General features: G+C 45.7%; 1 protein-coding gene across 1 annotated transcript in view; it reads left to right on the top strand.

Moving 5' to 3' along the window:
* Positions 1 to 2,452, top strand: part of HSPH1 (heat shock protein family H (Hsp110) member 1) — a 735,818-nt gene extending 733,366 nt beyond the window's left edge. The window contains exon 18 of the mRNA XM_078656001.1: positions 1,610 to 2,452. Coding sequence (XP_078512127.1) covers positions 1,610 to 1,819 — 210 coding nt within the window. The 3' untranslated portion in view covers positions 1,820 to 2,452. The remainder of the gene's footprint in view (positions 1 to 1,609) is intronic.
* The last annotated feature ends 19,112 nt before the right edge of the window (positions 2,453 to 21,564 follow it).

Below are 21,564 nucleotides of genomic sequence, written 5' to 3'. Positions count from 1 at the left end.
TCAAGCAAAGCTGTTCAGCATCCTTTTGTTTGTTTTGTCTTTGACCCAGCAGAGTCTTGCAGTGGGCACTCTTAAAGTTTATTTGTCTGCCTTTTATTGCCTTTTCTACTTGTGCCAGACCAACCGTCCTTGTTTAAACCACCTGTTGTGATATGATTTAGTAAAGGTTTGATGCGCATTTCCTCCCAAAACATTTGTGATGCTGTGTTGGATCCTCAACTAGATCTTGATGCTTCTAGGGTGTATGCCCTTCAAGCCGATGTTTAGCTGCTTTCTGTGTCTCCTGTCCTGTGGTTAAGGACCATCTTCATCATTGTGATTGCACCATTTTGTCACATAAGTGAACGTCAGGGACTTTCGGTGCATCTGCCATCCTCTGCCTCTTTCCTGGACAAGTTGGTGCTGAGGACCCGAGCAATAATCTTACCACAAGTTGTGACTCCCACGCTGTGTAACCCATCACTCTACCTGTATTCTTTGCTATCCCCACCTCACTCCTCGTAAGAAGAGAATGGGGTCCATTGGCTGGACTCCAAACGGGGTTTAGAGTTTTACTTTGACCATTGAGTGGGAGCGATAAGCCATTTTTGGCGTTCTCTGGAGCAAGAAAGGCAAGGCTGTGCAAACAAAGGGTTCTGCTGAGTTCTATAATCCTCTCCATTAACATTTGCTGCACACTTGCTAAGAAACAGTCTCCAGAAGATCTGAGGGCCCATTCGACCAGGGCTAAGACTGCTAACCATTTGTTGACACGTAGAGTGAATGTCTTTGACATCTACCAGTCTGAAACGGTGGCCTCAGTACACACATTCAAGAAACACATCCAGCAGGAAGGGCATTTTTGGTTTGAGCATACGCCACAGACTTACCAATGGGGGAGGTACTGTTTTGGTAGCTGTTATAAGGTGAGGAATCTATGGTCTGAAGAACAAGCTGCTTGCTTACCTTCGGTAACGCCCTTTCTAGTGGAAATTCTATCCAACCACAGATTCCCCCCCTCTGCCCCTTTAAGGAGTCATCTCATTTTCAACATCTAAAAAGGTCTGCAGTTGGTATTAAGCACACAGTTATAACCAACAACTGTTAATGCTTTCAGTCTAAGGGTGCAGAAAGGGGCATGAGAAGACACTGACCCCAGCGCATAAGGGTGGCTCTTATATGTGGCTCCACTCATAAATTCCGGGGTAGTGTGGAGGCGCGGGACTGCACAGTGCTACTTGGTGGTGCGCAGGAGATAAGTTTCCTGAATTTTGTCTGGTACCTGAGGAGTATTCAAGGGTGAGAAATCTGTGAACATTACTGAAGGTAAGTGACTTTTTTGCGCAGTAGTTATCGCCCTTTTGAAATTGTGAAAGCATAACATCATCTTAGAGGCAATTAGCTACTCCCTGTTGCCATGTAGAATTCCCTGAATCTTATGAAATGAAGATGTTTGTGTTACTTCTTCACTGCTAATATAGTGCTTTGGTGAGAGTGTTTCTGACCATCTAGTCCTCTCCCTTCAAAAGCAGCTGTGTTAACTTTGGATTAAGTTCACTAACTTAAAGCATTGTATTGATTTAAATTTAGGCATAATACTGCTAAGCGAATTTATGTTTTGTGTTTACAGTTGCTGGATGACATTTGTAGCCCCATAGTTACACAGCCAAAACCTAAGATTGAAGCACCCAAAGAAGAAACGCTGCAAAATGGTGATCACTTTCATAATAGTGAAATGGAATCAACGGAAGGAACCATCAAAAACCCTGTAAAAACCTCTCAACATAATGGTGATTACCATCCCAATGAAAACATTACCACTATGGATGCCGATAACTAATAATATCCAACCGTTTCACCATAATTCTGAAGAAAAAAAATATTTTTGTAGACTGTGACCAAAAAAACAAATACTTTGATAATTTATTGGATTTTTTGTTCCTGTTTTAATAGGACATTTTTCTTTCTTCTTGAAATATTTTGTGATGCCATTCCGTTACAAATATGTGCTTATTGCTTAATCGAATAGGAAGAAAATACCTCTTCCTCCTAAAATTCCTGTGGAATTGTACATTTATTGTGTCTGTTCAGGGTTGAGCAAAGTCTATAAATATTGAGTGTCTTGTTCAATTTCTCAAGATCTTGGATTAAAACAGTGGCAATCAATTACTCTTCATAGGATGAGAGTTCCTGATAATTGCACATTCAGTCTGCAAAATGATTTTCAATTCTAATCCAACCACCAGTTGACTTTCCAAGGAAACAATATACTAAATGTCTTATAATCTTACTTTGAATGCTTGTGAAAAGAATCTGTTTGTTCAGTGGCATGTAATGCACTTTGAAATGTTATTTTCTAGAAAAAGTATTATGTCAAGCAAAAAGAATGATGTGCATACAGTTGTGTCTGTTTTTGGAACTTTCATTGACCTTAAAAAAATGCAATTTGAATTAAAAGATTTGTTTTTCAAAAGACAGTACTCTGCCTTCATTGTTTCTACTCCATTTTTACCTTATTGGCTTCACCAAATGAAAATAAAACTAATGAATGTTCATTTAGGACCGACATTTCTTACATAAAGGGGTTAAAAATATACCTACACAATCATTTTTACCAAGGCAGTACTGGTTAACTTTTTTTCTGGTTGTGTTTTCAACCCGTGCTAGTGTATTTCATTTGTGCTGTTGGCATGGCGCATTTCATTATATCATACGTCGATTTCTAGCTTTTAATTGTGGACATGTTGACTTGTTCCCATACATCTCTCCCTGATTTAGCAAGGCACTCACATTTGTGCTTTAACCTATTAAGCACTGCCTATTTCTCAGTTCACATTCAATATGTCACCCACCCACATACATTTGTAATCTTTGATGTACACCATGGTAGTGAATTGTGTGTGTAAAACATCTGCAAAAATTTGAAAAGCTTGACAGTTTGATGTGCTCTATTTTCTTTTTTGGGGGGATTTAATATGTCATCACAAACATTACTGTCACCTCGGTATTGCTCATATTCTGCTTCTGAATGTATATGTGGTACAGCACTTACGGCAGTGCCTCTTCCCACAAAATGAACACTTATTCAGTTTACTCTTCTATTGAATATTATTGAAACTATCCAGTGTGGACTTACTTCAAGGGGATTCCCTGCCTGGTGTCATGGACAGCTACGGCTTGCCTCTTTGGGCTGTCGGGCCCCACCGGCACGCCTATGGGCCCCGCTGGCCCGACTGGTAGCCCTCACACTGCATTGTGTGTGGCTGCGGCATCTCTGACGGCTCCGCCCCTGCATCGCAGGTCCCCCAAGGATCCAGGCCTGGATCCCGGTCGACGCCAGTTGACCTCGTGACACCACCGATGTCAACCCCACCGGCACCACCTCCGACGTTGCCCGTTCCCCTCAGACGACGTCGTCCCCGGTTTCAGCCCTCATGTGGACATGGCACCGGATCGGCATCACTCGACGCCGATGGGGCCCTTCTACCCCTATGTCCAGCCTCCTTATTTTCTGCCTGTTCATCAGCCTTCGGAGGAAAGGGAGGACTGGGAGGGGTCTGAGGACCCTCTCACAGCACAGTGTTTGAGTCTGACCCAACTGAGCAGAGGAATTGGGGGTTGCCAGACCTCACCTTAGCATGGTATCTCCTCCTACCATGGCTACGGAGGAGGGTGCGAGTTATGCTGTGGTGTTGCGTAGGGCCACAGAGGCTCTCAACCTCTAACTCCCTACAGTGGCCGTAAGGACTAACCTCCTGACAGAAGTCCTTCAGCCGGCGGTGAAGCAACTGCTGCCTTTTAATGATGCACTTTCAGACGTTCTTTTGGACATCTGGTCCAGGCCCAACACAGGGGCTCCTGTGGATAGGAACGTGGCCCGACTCCATCTTCCGGTTCCGGGCGACCCCATTTTCCTTTCCCAACACCACATCAAGCTGATTCCCTTCTGCACCCCTGGACAGGTAATCCAAGAAACTGGAAATGTTTGGTAAGAAAATAAATTCTTCAGCCAGTTCAGGGCTGCGGTCTGTTAACACTGCATGCCTCTTGGGCCGTTATTCCCACTCTGAGCGGGATACTGTGGTGCAAGTACTGCCTCAGTGTCCGGAGGAGGCCCGGACAGTGTTCTCTCAAGCTATTACTGAAGGGAGAGACGCAGCAAAGTTCACAATTCGTTGTGGCCTTGACACCGCCAACTCGCTGGGCAGGGCGATTTCCATGACAGTCTCCACGCCTGGCTGAGGGCTACTGGTTTCTCTTGGGATGTCTAGAACACCCTTATTACCGTGCCCTTTGATGCCATTCGCCTTTATGGCAATAAAGCTACTGCCAAGTCCTTGGGTCTTTCCGCCATGCGCCCTCCTCCACCCTCTGCTTTTCGCTTCTTTCGTGGCCACGGAAGGGGCGCCACAACACGTTCACTTCTGAGCCACAGGGCTGCGCAGCAACGATCTCAGCGCATCCGCGGACATGGAACCCACTGAGGCGGGTCAGGGGGCCAGCAGGCGGGTCAGTCTGCCTCCACCCCGGCCACCACTGCCTCCAAACCTTCCTAGTCCGACCTTTCAGGCCCATCAAACGCCAGTGGGCAGCAGGATTTGCCATCACCTCCCCCACTGGAGCACCATCTCTTTGGACAGGTGGGTTTTATAAATAGTCCAAAGGGGCTACTCCCTCCCCTTCAAGACTACCCATCCAGCCTTGCCACCACAGTACCACCGCATGTCAGGCGATCACTTGGCACTTCTTCAACAGGAAGTCGCAGCCCTCTTGGCCAATGGGGCCATCGAGCATGTTCCTGCGCTGGAAGTAGGTTGTGGTTATTATTTCCACTACTTTCTGGTGCCCAAGAAGGGCAAGGGCCTGCATCCTATCTTAGACCTCAGGGACGTCAATCGCTTCCTCTGAAGGAGAAGTTCAAGATGTTAACTCTGGCTCAGGTCTTGTCTGCCCTTGACCCTGGAGACTGGATGGTAGTATTGGACATACAGGGCGCATATTTCTTCATTCCCGTCCTGCCGGCCCTCATGCGTTACCTGCGGTTCACGGTAGGCCACAAGCACTTTCAGTTTACTGTGTTCCCCTTTGGCCTTACCAGCGCCCCTCGGGTGATGGCGGTGAACGCAGCTCATCTGCGCTGACCAGGGTTTCCAGTTTTCCCCTATCTCCACAACTGGCTGTTGAAGGCGGGCTCGCCCCAGTCGTCTCCCACTTCCAGACTACAGCCAACCTCCTGCATTTGCTAGGGTTCTCCATCAATGTGCCGAAGTCGCACCCGATTCCCTCTCAGAAGCTCCTCTTTATTGGAGCCGTTCTGGATACGACGCACATTTGGGCCTATTCTCCCGAACGGCGATTCCAGGATATTCAGGCTATGGTCCTGATCTTTCAGCGTCTATCCTGGGTTTCAGTCAGGATGCCCCTGAGGCTGCTGGGCCTCATGGCCTCCTGCATCCTGCTGGTTACCCATGCCAGATGACATATGCGGGCTCTGCAGTGGGACCTGAAGTTCCAGGGGAACCTGTCCGATTACGTCCAGATATCGGAGGGCACTGCACAACAGCTGCAGCGGTGGCTCACAAACAGGCATTGGGTCAATGGCAGATCCCTCTCCCTTCCCCAACCGGAACACACAGTGGTGACGGATGCGTCCCTCCTGGGATGGGGGGGCAACATGGGAGAGGCGGAGATCAGAGGCCTCTGGTCTCCGACTGAGTCCAGGCTCCATATCAACCTTCTGGAGTTTCGGGCGATCCGGCTTGCACTGAAGGCATTCCTTCCCTCTGTCAAGGGGAGAGTAGTGCAGGTGTTCACAGACAACACCGCCATGTGGTACTGCAACAAGCAGGGCGGGTGGGGTTGTGTACCCTATGTCAGGAGGCCCTGCGACTCTAGACATGGCTGGAACATCAGGGCATTTCTCTGGTGGTTCAACACCTGGCAGGTTCATTTAATGCCAGGGTGGACAAACTCAGCCGCAGGTGCATGATGGATCACGAATGGCGTCTTCACTCTGACGTGGCGCAAGGTCTCTTTCGACAGTTGGGAGAGCCTTGGTTAGATCTATTCGCCACAGAATAGAACGCTCAATGTCAGTAGTTCTGCATGTTGGAATTTCCAAGGCTGCACTCGCTAGGCGAATCTTTTAGTCGCGAGTGAAGTTGCGGTCTATTGTACACCTTTCTGCCTATACCACTTCTGACCAGAGTCCTGAAAAAGATCAGGCGCGACCGGGCCCAAGTCATTCTAGTGGCTCTGGACTGGGCTTGAAGAGTTTGGTATCCCAAACTACTCGAATACTCTGTCGCAGCAGCAGGGGACGGTCCTCCACCTGAACTTGTCCAGTCTCCACCTTTTTGCGTGGAGATTGAGCGGCGGCAGTTGATTCCCTTTGACTTGCCTCCTGAAGTCTGTCATGTCATTCTGGCAGCCAGGCTTTCCTCCACTTCGTATACACCTGCAGGTGGAACAAATTTGTGGCATGGTGCACAGCAAAGGCTGTGGATCCCTTTTCTGCCCCTCTTTCAGAAGTCCTACTGTTCCTTCTTTCTCTGGCCCAGCAGGGCTCTGCTCTAGGCACTATCAAGGGCTAACTTTCTGCTATTTGGGCCTTTCCCAGGCTACCTGATCAGCCCTCTCTTTTCAAGCCTCCTGTTGTAAATAGATTCCTCAAGGGCATTACTCATCTTTTCCCTCCTATTCCATTAGTAATGCCACGGTGGGACTTGAATCTGGTTCTTACATACTTGATGTGCGCTCCCTTTGAGCCTCTTCACAACAGTCCCCTTTGTTTACTAACTCTGGAGACTGCTTTCCTGGTTGCCATCACCTCTGCTAGGAGAGTGAGTGAGCTCCAGGCTCTTTCTTTCAAACCTCCTTTTCTGTCTGTCCAACCGGACGGGGTTGTGCTCAGAATTCGTCCATCTTTTCTGCCAAAGGTTGTCACTAACTTTCATATATGGCAGACCATCACTTTGCCCCCCTTCTTTCCGCCTCCGCATCCTTCCAGGGAGGAAGAGAGGCTCCACCGTCTGGACCCAAAACCTGCGCTCTCATTTTACCTGAACCGCACACAACAGTTCCGGGTGGATGACCAGCTCTTTGTTGGCTACGTTGGCGCCAAGAAAGCTCGGGCCGTACGCAAGCGGACTATCTCCTGATGGGTTGTCATGTGCATAAAATCCTGTTGTTCTCTGGCAAAAAAGGAGCCTCCAGTAGGGCTGCACGCCCATTCCACCAGGGCGACGGCGGCCACTACGGCATTGAGACGTGGTGTCTCTTTACAAGACATCTGTCAGGCAGCTACGCTGGCCTCGCTGCACACTTTTACTAAGCACTATTGCCTTGACCGCCCAGTCCGGAGAGACGGCTTCTTTGGCCGTTCTGTTCTCCGTGACTTCCTGGTGTGATCTTGGTTCATAGACCCACCACCGGGTTTGTTATTGCTTGGGTATCTATTCTAAGGTAAGGAATCTATCACTGTGTTTCTTTCAGTTGAACAAATTACTTACCTTCGGTAACACTATATCAGTAGGAAACATTAGTTAGTGATAGATTCTTTACCACCCCACCCATCCTCCCCGTTCTGCGAACTGATTTCTAGGGTTAAGGTTCGGGGCCCAAGTTCAATGCACCAGCGGTCAGTATCTTGCATGGCTCTACGTTCCTGGCGCGGAAAGTCATGTACAGAACTAACGTCAGCGTGCGAGGGCGGCATCTAGGTAGCTGTCGCAACGTCATCCCGGCGACCACGAGTGGACGTGGAGCTGCACAACGCCACCTTCCCACGCACAGGGGTACTGCTGATGAAAACTTTCCCGGATCCAGTCTGACGCCTGGGGGTAATTCTAAGGTAAGGAATCTATCACTAACTAATGTTTCTTACATATATATCGTTATCGAAGGTAAGTAACTTGTTCTATTACTCTTTACCCAAGTCACATTTCAGTGACTAGGTAGGAAGGTGGGATCCTCCTAGCTTGGTTATTCCCATTTTTTGCCTGGTGTTGCTCTGTTTTCAGACTAGTCTGACTGGGATCATGCTAATCAGGACCACAGTCACTGTGCTTCCTCCCTAAATTTGACAGTGGTAAGTACCTTCCCAATTTGCTACTGGTGTACCCATGTAAGCCCCTTGTATATAGTACTAAGGGTTTACCTGGGGTGGCTCTTCTGATTCGTTGTGGTACAAAATTCAGCCCGAAACCACTTCAACTTCAATCGTCTGGGCACCTTGGACTTCGCCTGGAACCGAGACTGCATCAAGGAAGACTCCTGCTTCTCCTGGTTTCGTCGTCCTGCTAGTCTTCTGCGTCGTTTGTGCTTGTGCTCCATTCATGTTCCTCTCCAGGCCTGTGGGCATCAAGGACACCGGAAGTAATCTCCCTTGGAGTGAAGGAGTCACTCCCATGCATCCGCAGGTACCATGTTGCTCCTGATGTCCCATGGACTCTGAAAGGCTCAGTAACATAGGTGATGGTTCTACAACTCCCTCGAGGCCTGACCTGTCCTCTCAGCAAGTTTGGGGCCAGTCACTGTTGTCAGAACCACTGGAACAGAACCCATATGCACCGCGTCGACTTGGTGTTGCTAAGGCTAGTCGACTCTGTCCTCCAGAGATCCTCGGGCTAGAAGAAGCTCCAGACTCCAGCATCTCTTCCTACCAAGATCTCTGTTCTCATTGCATCCTCTGCACTGTGGGCCTGCATCTTTGGTGAGCTTCTCGAGGTCCTCTTGCGAAGTCTGTGGGTCCTCTTGACGGTCTTCACTGGCGTCAGTAGGCTCCCCTGCTTGCTCAGGGCTTGCTCAGGGCTTGCTCAGACTCTCCTGCACTTGGTAAGTCCCTCGGACCTTGCTGGTCATAACGCTGCACTTTTTTGTTTACCACGTCTGTTGCTCCTGCCAAGGCTTGTTTGTCCTCCCACTGGACACCAGCCGCCTGGTTCTTGACTTACGATGTGGGGCAGCTTGTGAATGGCTCTTGGTCTTCCACAGCATTGCCTGGTTCTCGCATCTGCAGCGGAAAGGTCACCGTCACCTCTGCTGCATCTTCCATCATCCGGTAGTCATTCGTCTTCCGTGCCTCCTGGTCACTTCTAAGTGGCATAGATTCTGTCCTCTGCTTCCTGGTACTCCTCTTCAAGAAGCCATCCTTGGATTCCACCGGACTCTTCACCTTCTTTGCCAGCGGCATTTTTTCTGAAGACCTCTATTGTGGTCTACCATGGATTCTGACGGCACTTCACACCTATGCACCCGGCTTCCCTGGTGTAGGTATCTTGGTTCCTAAGGTATCTACGGGTGGTGTGACTCTCCAACCTTCCATCTGAGATAGGCTTTCTTCAGGGTCCATTGGTACAGGTCCTTCTTGAAGACTGTAACCGCGAGTTTCCCATTGACTTGCATTGAGCACGTGGCTTTGTTTCCACACTACACATAGCCTCCATGGGGTTCCTGGATACTTACCTCTGATGGTTCCTTGGGTCTCCAACTCTACTGAGTCTTCTGGTCAATGTCCCGACTTTGGTTGCAGGTCGCAGTCCACTTCTTTAGTATATGGTTTGTTCTCCACCTGGAGACCACTGTGTATTTGAGCTTACTTACTTGTTTTACATTTGAAATATTGTGTGCATTGTGTTGATATCTCTGAGTAGGAGATATACCAACGTGTTAGTGAGTGTGTGTATGATAAATAGCCATTTTTCTATAACTACACTGTGTGGTTCTTTTTAGGTCTCGCCTGGAGACTTATAGTAAACAACATAGTTTGAGAAGGGAACTTCAGTCCCGCCCCTCATTTCCATTGCGTAGTGTCAGTGTTAGTTAAATGCTGGCTTCCCATTGGAAAGGAGGGTTTTAGGTTGCCTCCCTTTGACTTTTTGCTGGACTGGCTCACCTGATTAATGGCTGTCGTGAAGACTTTTCTTATCTGCTTGTTTATTTAACAAGCTGATAAGAACAGTCTTCACAATAGCTGTGAATCAGGCACGGAGATCAGAGGCGCACGGGGTCATAGGGAGACTAAGGCAATGGTGGGCGCTTGTTCTAGTTGGAAATTGGTATTTAGACAGAGTGTGGGCCAGTGACTTCATTGCCAGTGTTTTTGGGGAAGTTTGGGGAAACCTCTTTCCAAGCATGGAATTTTGTTTTCAGCAGTTACAAGGGTGGAGTGTTGGAATTGGGCAGTGTGTATGAGAGAAGGAGGGGGGCTGGGTGGTGTAGAACGACAACCAGATGACGTTTGCTGATGCAAATCAGACAACTCATGATTGTAATCGAAAAAGCTGCCAGTGTTGTGGATGCACATTGTGTTCGTGAGCGCATCGATCTGCAGAACGACTACTGCATGATTTTGTCCCCGTTGTTTCTCAGTTTATAGAAACTTCCCCTCTTTTAGAGGAAAGGTCCTCTTGCTGCAATCCTACCACTTGTTACAGGGGCCAATAAGGTGAACCAGTTCCAATTCGTAATGCACCTAGTGTGCATTGGCATTAATTTAGAGAGAGAACAGCAGTCTGTGGGTCTGATTAGCAGGCCCACAGCCACATTAAGTCATAAACCAGTGAAGCAAAAAGCAAAAATTTGGGGTGACCATAGGATAGCAGACCCTACTCTCCTACACACAGAATGCAGAACAATGTAATACATTCACCCCAGTACAGAGATCTGGGCCTAAATCCATATTTGTTTTGCTCACCATGCCATTCCAGTTTGGACCCAGCCATATGCAAATCAGTCTTGACCCTGCACCCAATGGGAACAGTCCAGCCCGAACGGCTAGGCCAGGTCATCCCTGGACTGGAAACAAGCATCCTAGGACCGGTTTCGGGCTAAAGGCAGTGCTGCAGTCCTGGATTTTTGTTTATCTTAGGCAGCAGGGGAGGGTCCTCCACCAGAACCTGTCCAGCCTCCACCTCCTTGCGTGGAGATTGAGCGGCGGTAGTTGACTTCTTTTGACCTGCCTCCCGAAGTTTGTGATGTTATTTTGGCAGCCAGGCGTCCCTCCAATAAAACGGCATACGTCTGCAGGTGGAATACATTTGTGGCATGGTGTACAGCAAAGGCTGTGGATCCCCATTCTTTTTCTTCTTTCTTTGGACCAGCAAGGCTCTGCTCTGGGCGCTGTCAAGGGCCATGTCTCGGCCATTTCAGCCTTTTTACGGCTTCCAGATCAGCCTTCCCTTTTCAAGTGGCCTGTTGTAAATAGATTCTTAAAAGGCATTACTCGTCTTTTCCCTCCTGTTCCTTTCATAATGCCTCAGTGGGATTTGAACCTGTTTCTGACCTATCTGATGTGTGCTCCCTTTGCGCCACTTCACAACTGTCCTCTTCGTCTTTTCACCTTAAAGACCAGCGCAGACCAGATTAGAATTTGGAGTAAAAAATGAAACGCTGGGAAGGAAGTATGCAACCATCAAGCATTGGTATAGCTTGAAACAAAACATAGCAGCCTCAGAACTGAATAAGGCCTTGTGGGATGAAATAGAAAATGACACAAAGTCCCCATACAACCAATTCCTAAAAAAAAGCCTTAACAGACACCAGCACAAGAGAACTCTGGGAAACTAATCTGCCTTACCCGGCTTTTAAGCAAGCCATGAACAAATCAGCAAAATTCCACTCGCTGCTAGCGGACAAAACCACTTTTAGCACGAGAAAACATGCTTGGATGGTAATATCCAATTACAAATCACTCACTTTAGCTCCATACTTAACAATTACATTCCCGGTCCACAGAAAACTACAGCTAATGGCCCTACGTCTGGGTAAATTCCCATTCATCATGGACCAGCCAACTTGGGTCCATGACGGGCCGAGAGACTGCAGACTATGTGGGAGTAGCAAGGAGGACTTCATCCACCTTGTCTGCATTTGTCCGAACTTATCCCAAGCACGAGGCATCTTTCTAAAAGAAGCCATGAACTCCAGAGGCATAAGAACGTGCAGATCGGCAATTATGGCGACCTTAGACCCAACTGACACTCCATTGAACTGCCAACTTATAAAGTTCCTCTTAGCTCATACACGTGCACTAAAATGTAACCTTGTGCCCTGCTCACAAAAAGGAAACCGGATGGCCAACTCTGAGGTAGAGTGTACTCCCGAATACAACACAGAACAACACTAGAACATTAGGAGGAACACTTCACATGGACCAACAAATGCTTCCGATCCTTTTTAAAATAGTACATTGTGTATGCTAAAATGACTATATTTTAAAAATAATCGCAATTGAAACGGAAAGTTTTATGGTTTAGAAAAACAAAAAGTAGGAAAACACTAAAAGTTTTATTCGTAGCATCTGATTTTACAAAATTTATTGTTATGGTTTTAATGAACTGAAACAATAAACTTTTTCTTGTCCTTCTTGTCCACCTTAAAGACTGCTTTCCTGGTTGCCATCACCTCTGCCAGATCTATCACTATGTGTTTATTTCAGATGCACAAGTTACTTACCTTTGGTAATGATATATCTGTAAGAAACATAAGTAGTGATAGATTCCTTACCACCCCATCCATCCTCCCCGTTCTGAAAACTGATTTCTAGGGTTAAGGTAATCCCATTCAGGGCCCTAGTTTCTTGGCACCAGTGGTCAGTTTCTTGCCTCTGCGTTCCTGGTACAGAACTGATGTCAGCACGCGTGGGCGTGTCTAACTAGCTCCAGCAATTTCATCCCGGCACCAACGGCGCACGCAGAGCCGCATGACGACGCCTACTGACGAGCAAGGATATTGCTGATGAAAACATTCCGGATCCAGTCTGACTCCTTGGGGTAATTCTAAGGTAAGGAACCCAATTAGTATTAGCAATACACAAGAATGGCGCTAGGGTCGCTGCCAACTTTCAGATGGGAATGTGTGCCATAAGCTCTTGGATGCAACAAAATGGGGTTTTTTACCTATGCCTCTGTTATGAATGTCACAACGAATGCTGAATTTGGGTAAACCAAAATGTATTAGTTTATCCAGACATTTATGTCTTTTAGGTTCATTCAACTTTAAGTTATTCCATTATTTTAGTAAAGGCAGAAAAAAGAGCATCATCAACTTCATGTACTACCATATACTACCACATTGCAGAAAGTTCAAAAACAAATCATGAAACTTTTACAATAACAAAACATTACTACACAAATAACATATATACACAATTACAATATCAAAGTGCTCTTAATTACAGTGAATCATGGAACTATTACTCAATAATACAATCACAATCCAGAATGTCAAACCATCTCTTGAACAGAAAAAATGTAAAGAGTATTACAACCCAATACAAAGTGCATCTACTTATTATGCAAGTCAGAAACGTTCTGCATTAATCATTGGCATTAAATGTCTGAAAGTAACAGAATGCCGACGCGTTTCGAGTCCCATGTATAAATCAAGAGACTCTCATCAGGGCTGTCAGAGTCTGGTCCATGAAAACTGTTTGGTAAAAAACAAAAAAACAATAAACTTAATCTATCTAATCCTCAATCCATTATATATTTACAACAACATTTCTCTAATGAACAAAGTGCTGCGTACCTGGTGGTTTCAAGTTCCAGGGCTGCACTTAAAGTGAACTGTGGTCTAGGCCGTGGGTACTCACTGTAACAAAGTGGTATAACTTTAGTAAAGATCTCTACCATTAGGGGAACTTAAACTGGGGCCAAAAATGGCAATGTTTTACCTTTCGTGTTTTCACACGGGCGGCGCGTCTATTTTCAGCCACCGGTAAAATGATTCTTCTAGCGGATCACATTCTGCAACAGTGGAAATGTCCGTTTTAAAACTTGCACATAGTCTATTTCAATTGTGCATTATCACCAGTTGTAAGGCTGACTTACTTTTCAAGCACCCGAAAAGGGTTTAATTCCGCTATTGGTTTTCAGGTGAGTTCGATTTCTGTGGAAATATATAAACAATGCGAGCGCGTGTTAGCCTGACCGCGTTCTGGCGCTGACAACATCAATTATCTATTCCTTCTGCCCTGATTGGGGACCTACCTTTGCCTTCCTTCCCGAAGTCGTCTCCCCTTTGTTCCTTTCCGCTTAAAGCAATTCCGATTTCTGTAACAATAAATAAGCAGAACAAACGCGTGTTAGCCTGACCGCGTTTGTGGTGTAAAGCGCGCCACTATCTGATATCTTCTGCCCTAGACGGGGCTTACCTTCGTTTTTACTTCATGAAAACCGATACCACTTGGCTCACAAACGTAGGGTCAGTCTCCTTACCGGTTGCACGTTCATTTCACCAGTATTGAAAAAACGGGTCATGTGATTGTCATGTGACCTGTGGGGGCGTGTGGGCCTGAAGGATGGCTTCTGGGAATCGTAGTGCTGCCAGAATGGATTATGCTGAGTGCTTCTCATGCTCTGTTGATTTCGCTGAGGCAATTCAGCCTATTATTCACACTATCGAATTTCATAATTAGGTAGGCTTCCTTTTGAAGCAGGGCCATTTCCACATTAACGTAATGTTTTGGATCAATCCAAAACAAAATCGTCCACCTGAAGTCATTCTCACAGTGGTTACAGTTCACAAAATGTTCCACCATGGGCGCAGAGAGGACTTTTTTCTTTATCCTCGAGCGGTGCTGCGTGATCCTCACGTTGGCCGCCTGGGTAGTCTTCCCTATGTACACCCTGTTACAGATGCACACCACAGCGTAGACCACGTTCTTAGTTCTACAATTTGTAAATGCATCGTGTCTCCATGTCACACCATTATGAGTAAAAACATTTCCTTCCAATGTCGCTGCACAGGACACACAATTACCACATCTGCGGTGCCCACAAATTGGTTTTAAATTCCACTGAGCTATAAGGTCACTTTTTGGCTTTTGGATAAAGCTGTCAGCTTTAACCAAATGTTGCCCTATGCTTTTGTTTTTGCACATGGCAAAAATGGGTTTTTGGAGCGGGGGATCCAGCGTTTCCAATAAATGCCAGTTGTTTAGAATAATACGCTTGAATTGGTTTGTGTGCTGGCCGAAGGTCGACACACAGACCAGTCTGTCAAGCTCCTCCTTTTTCTTAACTTTGAGCAAAGTGTCCCTCGGGATAAACCTTTCTCTTTTTTTCGTGTGAGAAAGCAGTTTTTTTGGATACCCCCTACTCGCCATTTCTCCGCAAAATAGGGAGGCATGCGTCTCAAAATCCGACATATTGGTACAATTGCGCCTTATCCTTAGCAGTTGCCCATAGGGCAAATTTTCTCTTAAACATTATGGATGTGAGCTTTTGAAATGCAAGATTGTATTTCTGTCTGTGGCCTTTTTGTGAATTGTTGTAAATAGCGTTCCTTCGCTGCTGCCTACTGTGACATCCAGAAAAGTCATTTTTTGTTGACTGGAGTTCAGTGTGAATTTGATATCGTTATGTCGAGAGTTAAGCCAATCATGGAACTGATCTAACTGGGTCTGGCTCCCCTGCCACAGGAGCCAGACATCGTCAATATAACGTAGCCATTGATGTATACTGCTCAAAAATGGATTATTGTTATATATGAACCTTTGTTCATATTGGTCCATATAGAGCACCGCCAGCTCCGGTGCATAGGGACAACCCATGGCTGTCCCTTTGACCTGGATGTAGAACTCATTCTCAAATTTAAAATAATTGCTCCGTAAAGTGATTTCTGCCAATGACACGATGAATGACGTGGGTACCCTGTGTGGTCTCTCTCGTTGGTCCAAATATATTTCGATCACCTCTAGTGCCTCATCCTGAGGGATTTGGGTGTATAGAGAGGCCACGTCTAATGTAACCATTAGTTGTGTACCTTCATCAAATTGTTTCCCTTCAATTTTTGTGATGAAATCTGTGGTGTCACGAAGATGTGACTTGACCTGCACAATGCATGGTTTTAGGAAAAAATCGATGTACTTCGATACAGGTTCTAGTGCAGAATCACAGCCCGAGACAATGGGTCGTCCTGGGGGTACCTGTGCATTTTTGTGTATTTTGGGTAAACAATACAGAACAGGCGTTCTGGGCAATTTCTTATTAAGATATTCAAACTCCCTGGGTCCCAGAAAGCCATCATCTAGCCCAGCCTTTGATATTCTCAGGATTTTATCCTGAATAGCATGTATGGGGTCTTCTTTACACGGTCTATACCAATCAAGATTATTTACATGTGCCTGCCCTTCTGTAAGGTACATGGAGCGTGGCCACAGCACGACTGCCCCACCTTTGTCAGCCTGCTTTATTATGATCGATGTGTCCGATTTCAGATCACTGATCGCTGTGGTCATTCCCTTGCTGATATTATTTTTCAAAAACCTTTTTGTTTTTTCAAGTTTAGTAAGTGATGATAGGACCGTTTGTTCGAAAGCAATTATTTGTTTGGGAACATTTTGAGTCGGTGTAAACTTTGAGTTAACTCTCAAACCTGTGGTTTCAGTGCTGGGTGTCGTTTCGGCAGAAGCGAAGAAGGCCTTTAGTCGTATTTTACGACAAAAATTTAATGCTTCCAGTTTTAGTTTGGTAAAATCTGTTTTTTTATTTGGGACAAACTTGAGGCCCAGGCTCAGGAGCATCTCTTCATCTTTCGTCAGTTGTTTGTCTGAAAGATTAACTATAGTTGACACACTTAGTTGTTGTAAGTCTTGTTGCGGGTTCGCATATCCCATGGCTGTTTGAAGCGGACCCGCGACTGACCGCCCCTGGCTAAAAAAGAAGAAGAGGACGATGCAGCTGAAGCACCTCGTCTTTTGGAATTATTCTGCCTTGAGTCGTTAGAGGAGTCAGATGAGGTTGTGTCGGAGAAAGTGAGGAATCTATTTCTTAATCTGCCCTGATAAGATGTGAGGGCCCCCCGTGACTCTCCTGACGTATAAAAGTCTTCCTTAAGAAAGGGATACACTTGTTCAAGTTTGAAGGATTCAGAATCCCTATCAAATTGAGAGGATTTGATGGTGAGAGTGTTATCTTTAAAAACCGCAATTTCCTTCTCAATTTTATCAAGGAGCGCTTTAGCTTCAGTGACAGTTTGGTTGTCGTTAATGGCTTTAATCAGTTCCTCTATTTCTGACTCTTCTTGACTGCAGATCCTTTGTGCTGTCTCTATGGTATGCACCATTAGATCTCTGCTACACTTAGTGTTAATTTGACTGAATCCCTTCTTATATTCTGTGTCTTCCGTGAAGATGACCGGAATATTCTTGACCTGGAGACCCCACGGAATGGTCCCTGCTTTAAGATGTTGTAGCAAAAAATGGCCGTGTAGTTCTGTGCGAATATGTTTTTTTTGGAGACGTATTAACTTATCAGCCTCATTTTGTTGTTTCGCTGAGGTACTGAGGGTGATTGAGGAAAATGGAGAGGACGCAATGAGGTTCTGTATATGGCTTTCCGTGAAGGACAGTGTATCTTTCTCTGCCATGCTAAGCAGGAGACAACTCTCCTGCTCAAGAATTGATCTGTACTGTGATGTATGGGAAAGACACGTGTCTGTCAGTCCCTACCCACTCGGGTGACTACCCGCTCAAAGGATGAAAGCAACTAGGGGTTGGGCCCACTGGGAAAGAGGGTAGGTTGGGCCACTGTAAAATGCAACAAAATGGGGGTTTTTACCTATGCCTCTGTTATGAATGTCACAACGAATGCTGAATTTGGGTAAACCAAAATTTATTAGTTTATCCAGACATTTATGTCTTTATATGGTAGTACATGAAGTTGATGATGCTCTTCTTTCTGCCTTTACTAAAATAATGGAAAAACTTAAAGTTGAATGAACCTAAAAGACATAAATGTCTGGGTAAACTAATACATTTTGGTTTACCCAAATTCAGCATTCGTTGTGACATTCATAACAGAGGCATAGGTAAAAAACCCCATTTTGTTGCATTTTACAGTGGCCCAACCTACCCTCTTTCCCAGTGGGCCCAACCCCTAGTTGCTTTCATCCCATAAGCTCTTGGATGGCAGACAACTCCCTTAGACTGAACTCCAGCAAAACCGAAGTGATGATTTTCGGCAACCTCACACCGGCATGGTCCGCCCAATGGTGGCCAGCAGACTTAGGGACTCCCCCTGTTCCGGTCTCAAAAGTCAGAAACCTCGGGGTCATCTTCTACACCAAACTCGCATTTATGCACCATGCTAATTCTGTAGTCTCCTCAGCCTTCCACACCATTAAAATCATAAAAAACTTCTCCCTTACCTCCCGTCCTCAGCCACAAAAACCTTGATTAGCACTCTCATCATGTCCAAAGTGGATTATTGCAACAGTTTATTCATTAATGCACAAGAAAGAGTTCTTAACAAATTTCAGTTGATACAGAATGCAGCTGCTAGGCTACTGACAGGCACTCCCAAATTCAGTCCCATCTCCAACGTAATACATCAACTCTACTGGCTACCGATCAGAAACAGAACCAAGTTTAAGGCACTATGCATTGCTTATAAGGCCATTCACCCCCCGGACCTGACTTCCTTAAACAATACCTTCGCCCCTACAATCCTCCCAGACAACTACTATCCTCCACTGCCATCTCCTGATTGTTCCGCGCACGAAGAAAGTATCTTGGGGCGACAGATCTTTTCTCTGTGCCACTACTAAACTCTGGAACAAGCTCCCCCTCCACATTAAGACTAGCCCTACATTGCTCACCTTCAGGAATCAGACATGGCTTTTTAATCAATAAATCCAGTACATTTACCTATCCGGCTTCAGTCCCCAGCACCGAGACACCCTCGGGTAGTTGTGCACTTTATAAATTGCCTAAAACATAAACATAAACATCACTACTAATATTTCTTACAGATATATCGTTACCGAAGGTAAGTAACTTGTGCTACAGAGTCGACTGACTGGAGTGCTGCTAACAAAAATCTTCCGGATCTAGCCTGACACCTGGGAATTCAAAGGTAAGGAATCTGAGGCTAGATCACGTCTCTACCACATAAGGCGTTACTAAAGGTAAGTAACTTGTCTATTATGTGTATTATGTCACTCTCAGTTTGTATTTCTCAATATGTATGTCTAGATAGTTTACACGTCCATCTTGTGTCACCACCGGATGCACCTTGAAAGTCTGGCAAACTATCTCTCCTGCTGAGCTGTCCAGAAACGCTACTGCCCAAGTCCCATTGTGCACAAGTATTCATAGCCTTAAAAGCATGTTTTTTGCTACGCATTCTGCTTTCTTTTTCTTAAAATAAGTCTGAGTCCAAAACTTTTTCTTCCTTCTTTATAATAATTTCAGCTTCATGTGTCAGCTGACTGTTCTGATTGAAAACTCGACCCTCCTGCAATACTCAGTCCGTTCTTTCTGTCATTTTACTGTCTCCAGAGTCCTGTAAACAGTGGAATTAGTGGTTATCAGAATATAAATACCCATCTGGCATTCTCATTTTTATCATGGTCCCTCAAATTATATTCATCCCTACTGGATTCTGAAGGTGGATTGGATCCAGCGTTCTGTGTTTTTGTGTTTCACTTTCTCTTTTTTCTAAGACTATGGTGTAGATTTTTCATTTTTTGTTTTGAGTTGCAGTTTTGCAGCCTGAGAACCTTAAGAATCACAACCCAAAGTGTCTAAACTTCTAAAATATTCTTAGGAAACTCCCATTCATGAACTTGAATGAAAACCACTGGAACTGCAGCTTCTCCTCAAATGTTACTCTAAAATGTACTTGTTAATTTCATTCCTAGACTAAGAGCAGGTGCAGCTCATTCTGTATTTGTTTAAACACCTCCAGTAACACCTCTAATGAGAGTGTGCCATGCCTAGTAGTATAGGGACTTGCAAAACATTTTCCAAAATTATTGCCCTCTTCCGGGAGTGGGAACATGCCAAGTGGAACACACACAGTTAACATCTTATTTCTACCTTCAGGTGTTATGTGAAGATAAACCGCTAATAACTAGTCAGTTATATGAGCAATCCAGAATGGAATCTTGTCTCATTTCGTGGGCGCTTTGCCAATAATAGCATTAATAGTCTGTGGACTAATAGTCTGCACCACGGAATGCGCTATTTGTGCAGGATCAGAAACAAATACTCCCATAGCAGTTGATTGTAAAACATACTTTAGAAGTCTCCTATAAATGGCCAGTATCTGGTTTAATCTGAAATACGGTGTCAGGATATTGTGTATACCCAACCAGTACAGGCCAGGTTGCTACTTCATTGCTCAAGGGACCAATTCTAATATCCTCATCTACATGGGGTAGTGTTTTAATCAGGGATTTTGATTTACCAATCTGCAAGAGTGCCACAAAGCTTCACCTCCAGAGAGAGATCATGTCCTATAATTTTAACAGAAATCACAGCAACTCACAGAGGGTAGGAGAAAGAATGCTCTGATGCGAGGCTCGTCACACTTCCTCCTGGACTGCCATAGAAATATGTAAGAAACAATGTCCGATTAGTAAGAACCCTGTATTATCACTATATAATACAGCCCTTCTACCAAACTATCTTAAGTAACAAGTTCTCTAATTCACCCCTTCTGTAAACTTAGATGCTGTTCTCTCAATGAAATATAGAAACACCTTTGGAATCCATGCGATGTGGTCTCCACATATGATTCTGCAAACCTACCAGAGAGTTCAATGCACTGGAATCCAAATTAGTTAATTCTTGAAAATCCTGGAAGATTGTTATATGTACAATAGTGGCAATGAAAAGAGGAGTGCAAAAGAATAATATGTCTAAAAAAAATGTGATAAAAAAGTGCACAAATATATTACCTACTGGTGGTCACCAGTAGGTAGTTAAAGTTAGGTACAAGCTCCCATAGGAAAATCGTTTTTTTGTTTTACCACTCTCTTTGGCACCATTTGATGAATCTTAACGAAATTTTCCAAACTAGTTTGTTGCTCACTTGAGCTGCTGTTTCTAAATATTAGAGGTGATTCATCACGTGTGCCCAAGAATAGGGGGGAAGTAGGTCTCAAAATGCTTTTTCCCCGTATGCAGTTTACTATTGGGATTTTAGACACGACTACAGCCCGAACCCCTGAACTGAATTACACCAAATTTGACAGAGACCTACATCTTGGTCTTGCATGAGCGGAAGCAGCTGGGCGGAGCGTCAGAGAGTATACAAGCGAGGGAGCAGAGCCTGCTGTCGTGCTGCTGCGGTGGAAAAAAGCCAAAACCGCCGTATCGAGAAGCGGCAGCGGGATGCGGCACAGCACGATGGAGGGGGGAGATGTGCCCAGGATCTTCACGGAAGCATCCCTGTTAGGCTGGGCACAGCTTGCGGCGATCCTGAGCGCTCCTCCTTGGGTCCCCATCCTCCCCTCTCCCCTTTGAGAAGCTCTTCAACTGCCAGATAACGGCAGCCAGTCACTGACAGCCAAAGACCCTTTCAGCAAAGCGCACAGTACCTGATCCATCCTAGGAGGCTGTGGAGTGACAGGTGAGGGAAGGGGTGTGAGGAGAAGCACAGGGGCTCCTACACCAGCTCCCACACAAGGGCCTGGGATCAAGCCATCAAGCCCCAGTCTTACCCAGCATCACTCTGTGTCTAGCATTAGACTAGGGCCAGGCTCCCTTGGGGCACCAGTAGCAACGTCACAGCCCTCCATCCATCTAGACAGACAGGCGGGTTGCCGCCCCAGTGCTCAGCCCATCAGCCACTT

The sequence above is a fragment of the Lissotriton helveticus genome, chromosome 8 (genome assembly GCF_964261635.1).
Source record: "Lissotriton helveticus chromosome 8, aLisHel1.1, whole genome shotgun sequence".
Taxonomy (NCBI): Eukaryota; Metazoa; Chordata; class Amphibia; order Caudata; family Salamandridae; genus Lissotriton; species Lissotriton helveticus.
Note: the sequence above shows the minus strand (reverse complement) of the source record. Positions and strands in the feature narration are given on the sequence as shown.